Raw genomic sequence first — 6234 nt, 5'->3', positions numbered from 1 at the left:
ATTCATAAAGAGGGCCCCTTAAGAAAACTTCCCCGGGGCCCGAAATATCTCTCGGCTGCTATGATCATGATTAAAGTAAATAGAAGATTACATAGTTACTTTCAAAATGGTAACAAAAGGTAACTAATAAATTTCCATTAATCATATTCAAGTTTAAAGAAAAAAAAAATCAAAAAATTTCTCGAAAAATTTTTTATTTATATTTAAGCTATGTTTTATAAAATTAGCAAATGAGTTAGCTTGAGTGATCATAGTTTACTTACACACTCATGTTTTTGAGTCAGCTTGCATGCAAACTTCCAGAAAATACCTCAATAAGAGTCTAACAAGTTGTATGCTGCTACTAACGTTATTTTATCTACAAAAAGATTTAACTTCCATTATGATTTTAACTATACTACAAGGACGAAATATGTAAGTAAATCCAGGCATAAGGTTTCTTTTTTTAATTAGCTTGAAATGCTTATATAATTTAACTTATTGAATTAAAAACAATTCGGGAATTTATTGAAAATATCTGCTAATGACACTGAAGTTTTTTGTTCGTTTTTAAAAAAAAAGGGAATAAAATTTTTACTAGAAAATTCTTGATCTTTTCAGATTGTCTATAATCTGACGTTTACGTACACATATATCCGACCAATAGAGAGAGGTATCAACGATGATTTCTAGTATGTGTTCCAAGCAAATTTGCTAAAGAAATACTCCACATTGTAAAACTATCCTCTGCGAGTGCAAAATCTGTATTTTTTTATGGATTAGACTGATAGGTTTTTCATGTGAAAATATATATCTTTCTTTCGAGCAAGAATTGCTTGATTAAGCTATAAAGACAGTTGTAAAGATAATTTGGAATTCAACGTCCAAATCTTTTGTAACTTGTATCCATTTCAAAGTTAACATCATTGTAGCTAAGAGAATAAAGAGCTTTATTTATGATTAATTCTTTTAAAAAGCACAAGGAAATTCAAAGTAAGAAACAAGAACATTTAAGTCAACCCAAACTTTAGACTAAAAACCTGTTTCTAACATGCTAATGCCTAGGTCTAGAGAACTACAAATGATCTTTTTCAATAAGAAAGATTCGTAGGGGCAACATCCTTAGTATATGCTTAATTTCTTACCTGGATCTGAGAATAAATTTAGAAAAATGATTAAAACAAAACCAAACAAAAAGCAAAATGCTTTAAAGAAAGCCAGCAGTGCTTACTTATTTTTCTTCAAGGCTATGTATTACTTTTAACAGAATTTGAGTTTACAGACTGCATGAAGAAACTTTAAGAACTAATACCTGTTGAACTTATCACTGAAGATCTCCTCAACATAATTAACCGCAGTTCCTTTAGCATGTTACACAAATTTTATTATAGTATTTTGTGCTAATTTCTATAAACTCAGTGAATATTAGAATTTTGTGTTGATTTCTTTAAAATTAGCATTTATTATCTACCCCCTTAATACTTGAAGATATCTCAGGGTTTGTAAATCAACTCCAGGGCGTGTTCCCGTCATTGGTATTACAAAGCCAGATTTTGTAAGATCAGTTGGCCGAGTTGGTCTCTTGAGACTGCATGTTGTTTGCTGTCAATCAAAGTTTACTATTTTTTTTGACCGTGAGCTTGCTTATTTTGTAATGTTAATTTACATGATACACGTTAAAAGTACTCATAAATACGTTTATAGGTGTATAAAGAAGACAACCTAAGTTTTAAACTTTCTTGATTATATGACCTTGATTGAAGAAGAGAAGCCGTTGTTTTCCTGCGAGTTATCACTTTTGATACAATAGGTTTTATCGGGTGACGTAGAAATGTCAAGGTTAAGTGAGGCTGTACTCTAGTTTCCTTTAGAATGCAGTTTCACGGAAGCAGCTGAGCACAGTATTTTTTATTTTGCCTCCTTTTTTAATTTTCTGCATTTAGTCTGTCGATAAGTTACAGAAGCTCCTTTTTTGACATTCTAATGCACTTTTTAATTCTAATTCATAGACGTAGAAGGAACATTATCATCGATACTAGAGCCAATTACTGTTTGTGTAAACCATTTTTCATTTTATTTTTGAAATCTGGTATTTCAAGAAGACTTTTGCCATAATCTTGAAGCATTAATATAAAAGTTTTTTTATAGCATATCGAAGTCTTTTTTACTTGTTATAGATAAATCTAGTACCACTTTAAATCATGACAAAGCAGTATCTCTTTACAATTGTTGACTAACGGTTTCATCGGCAAATTATTCAAAAAAATATCGTATGAACCTGTATTTGAATGAAAGCACCATTACCTAAAATGTTTTTCTTTAAACTGCCGCCGGCAAGTTTTATTATTTTGGATATTTTGCAATCAATTTTATACAGGTTATTAGACTTATAATGTACCTATTTGTACCAGTAAGTGCTCAAAGTTTAAAAAGAGAATTAAAATTAATGCAGAATGGTTTTCACTAATATTATTGATATAAAAAATAACTATTTTTTATATCAAGAATATTAGTGAAAACCATTCTTTTTAAATGAACGAACAAAAGTACATTCCTCTTTAATAAGCATCATTTTTTTCAGTAACACCTTTACGCCAACAACAACAATTAATATTAAATAACACTCGTGTAAATTAGCAACAAATGTTTTCGCTTCAGTTTCCTCCGTAGGCAATTTTCAAGCGACATATTTATCAACTTAATAATTGCACAATGTTTTGACATTAAGTAAACAAATTTTCTTCAAGTTTACAACACGTTCTTAATAGCTATAGAAACGTTGAAAAAAAATTAATTTCGGGATACTAAACTGTAAATGCTGGCTTAAAGTAGAACGTTGAGTCAACTTAAAACACATGTAGATTTTTAAAAACTAAACAACTAAAATAACAATTTATGTTATTTAATTTTTGGTGATTAATTAGGTGCTGTGCAATAAAAAATATTGGTCCACAAAACCTTTAACTAATACTAAGTTCAAAAAACTCAGAATATATACACTTTACAACATTGAATATTCTTTTACTTAACTTTTTTTTCTGAAGAAGTTTTTGAAAAAAGTTTTTACTTCACATTTTCTTTCTTTCTTTTTTTTTTTATTACCTCAGCAACTAATGGGTATATCTATAATACTCTTAAAGTGATTTTAAACAAAGTCGTTTTAAGTAATAGCTGTTATAAGCTATTTAAATTTATTATATATACAAATTTATAAACTAGAAATTAATACAATTATTACAGTTTTTGGTGATTAAGTAGGTACTCTACAATAAAAAATATTGGCCTAAAAAACCTTTAAATATAGCTGAGTTTAAAAAATTCAGAGTAGAAATATACACAAACTGATTAAAACTAACTTTATTTATGTTATTTATAAAAATCTAAAAATTTCTTACAGCTTTATAAACAACAATCAAGTATACATAGATATATATTTGTAAATATATTAGGTTGGAGTTTTTAACCCTAACATATAGTTTCATTTATGTAAATATCTAAAAAAACTACTTTTGAACTATTGAAAACATCTACATATATCTATATCTACATATATATGTGTGTATGTATTTATGTGTATGTATGTGTGTGTGTGTATATATATATATATATATATATATATATATATATATATACATATTATATAAATTTTGTTTTGTAGTAAATTTTTAAATCATGAAAACAGAAGTATGTTGTAACAATATAAGCATCAACTACTCCGATTATAATACCCACAACAACATCTGATACATGATGTCTACCAAGCATAATTCGAGACACGCTGACTATAAAAGCCCATATGAAAATGTAAGTTACATAAAAAGCCTTTGGATCATACAAAGAATAAAGGGTAACCAACATAAAAGCACGAGTAGCATGACCAGATGGAAATGAGTAGCAATCTATTTTGGTAGCAGATAATGGTATATCATTTTCATTATAACATGGTCGAGGTCTTCTAAAAGTCAGTTTCAAAAATGATATTACAAACAAATCGAACAGCAACCCAATAAAAATGTTGATGTAAAACTCTCTGTAATTTTCTTCGTTGTTATAAGCTAATCCAGAAGTGCAAATAAGCCAAGGTAACCCATGTGCTGTCCATTCCAGAAACTTCAAAAATAATCGAATCACATTAAACACTTTATTATTAAAACACCCATTATAGATACTTAATTTTTTCGAGAGTGAGTAGTCTAAATAAAGACATTTTTCTAGTTTTCTATATATTTGGTTTTTACAACTTTCTTGATTTTCATAACGATGGGATTTAGTTTTACAAAAGTTTGATCCAGTTTTTTGTCTGTGCAAACCATTCATCTTTTTTTAAGTTGACTTAGAAAGCTGGGAAAGCAAATATGATTCCCTACGGTTTTTAAGATGGGAGGTAAGTTATAATTCTAAAACTAAAAGTTTAACTTAATTTTCTTACTAATTCTAATAAAAAATTTTAAAAAATAAGTTAAAAATTTTATTTGTTATTTTCAAACTAAATTTTATTCATATTTTGAATAAATTGTAACTTTTAAATCAAGGTTATTGAGTTATTCAACACCTATTTGGCTTGCTAAATGTCTTTTCCGTAATCCAAATAAATTCGCATTCAAAAGATGCACGAAATTATTTAAGCGGGAATTTGTTATATAATGGCGAACTTAGATATACCAACACTTAACTTCTCTCCAAAATCAGATAATATATCCATCGCGATTGATAAAGAAAACATTACTCCACATACAGCTATGAAGACAGGTGTTAAGTTGAATTTCTCTCCCTTTTCAAAATCTACTGGAAGTAAAAATAAATCTTTTAAAATATTGAGTGATGACGAAGTTGGTCTTGTTGATAAAAGTTGCGTGGGAAACAAAGTAAAACCAATGAAATTGCGTAGAAGTCTTGCTACACTACAACCTTCTATCGATGGATCCCTAACTGGCCAAAGTACACCAATAAAAGATACTGTCTTGAATAAGAAACAGAAATTCATTCAAGATGCATCCAACCATGAAAGTAATGAGCTTGTTGATAAAGCATTAGTTTTAATGAAAGCAACTGAGAATGCAGATGAAAACTATTGGGAAACTATTGCTGAGGAAAGAAGGCTTGCATTAGAAGAAACACTTTCAGAAAATGAAAAACTTTACAATGATATAGATAGATTAAAGGAAGAAAATGCGCAGTTAAAAAAAGAATTAAATGATGTGATATGTTACAAACTTTTGTATGAAAATCTTATTGAACATAAAGGATCTGAGTAATATAAGAATTATTACAAATTTATATATTATTTTTAGAAATTTTTTTCTTTTATTAAAGATGTAAGTAAATGTTAATGAACTTCTTAGCTTACAGTAAATAATTTCTTTTATTTAAATTTTATTTAATAACGGACTTATTCTGTTTATATATAGACACCATATTAGTTTTAAGTTTCATTTATCTTAGAGAAAAATGTTAAAAATATAAAAATATAGTTTAAAACCAATTTTTAACTTAGGTGTTTGTTAGTAAAAATAATATTCTGCCTTTCATTACTAAATGCATATTTATGTATGTATGTACACATAAACACACACTTATATGAAAGAAGCAAAATTGTGTTTATATATTGTTATTTATTTGCTTCAACTATGCTCATATTAATCCATCATTAACTAAATATGTGGTATACTTGTCTTGAATTTTCACAAGTAATCTAAACTTGATGTGAAATAAAGAGTTGAATGCATGTTATATAATTTGAACTTTTCTCCATGATCTGAATATAATTATCTTTAAAATTTGTTTTATTTATAATGCTATAAATAAAGCATTATAAATTGAATTAATTTTATGGAAGTTGGTATAACAGAAGAGAAACATTTGTCTGAAAATCCAAAACTAAAGGCAAAAAGTCACAGTTCCTAATGCATCCTAGTGCAAGACACAAGTCCAGATTGATGTTTTAGGAATTTCTCTGTCCTATGATTTTTTTAATTTAAAGTGAAGGTTTTACCTAATTTGTGCTATTTGCTATTGTATTTATTTTGTTAATTTATTAATTACTTTGTAACAAGAAAATAGTATAAAAACTATTATTTATATACTTATATTAACTTTGTCTTAAACCATCTTGAAATTTCCTTTTTTTGGGGGGGTGGGATGGAGGGTTATATAATTTTACTATAAAAATTATCAAAAGCCCAAGATGGCTGAAAAACAATAAAAATCCATTTTCAATTCATTAACCGTAAGAAATCTGATTGAAAAAGGTATGGA

At 27.6% G+C, this 6234-nt stretch overlaps 2 protein-coding genes across 2 annotated transcripts; one reads left to right on the top strand and one right to left on the bottom strand.

Annotated features, from left to right (window-relative positions):
- Positions 1 to 3226: 3226 nt before the first annotated feature.
- Positions 3227 to 4428, bottom strand: LOC149883089 (polyisoprenoid diphosphate/phosphate phosphohydrolase PLPP6-like). The gene has a single exon (XM_090065528.1). The coding sequence runs from the start codon at positions 4294 to 4296 to the stop codon at positions 3616 to 3618; it is 681 nt and encodes a 226-aa protein (XP_089921654.1). The 5' UTR covers positions 4297 to 4428; the 3' UTR covers positions 3227 to 3615.
- A 145-nt stretch (positions 4429 to 4573) lies between these two features.
- LOC149883088 (geminin-like) lies at positions 4574 to 5974 on the top strand. Its single transcript, XM_090065529.1, has one exon. It carries the CDS (start codon positions 4623 to 4625, stop codon positions 5232 to 5234), a length of 612 nt encoding a protein of 203 aa, XP_089921655.1. The 5' UTR covers positions 4574 to 4622; the 3' UTR covers positions 5235 to 5974.
- The last annotated feature ends 260 nt before the right edge of the window (positions 5975 to 6234 follow it).

The sequence above is a fragment of the Hydra viridissima genome, unplaced genomic scaffold (genome assembly GCF_058129835.1).
Source record: "Hydra viridissima isolate aposymbiotic clone 2 unplaced genomic scaffold, HvirCarnegie_v1 scaffold_10, whole genome shotgun sequence".
Lineage (NCBI taxonomy): Eukaryota > Metazoa > Cnidaria > Hydrozoa > Anthoathecata > Hydridae > Hydra > Hydra viridissima.
The sequence above is the reverse complement of the archived record's forward strand: the minus strand, read 5'-3'. Positions and strand labels throughout refer to the sequence as shown.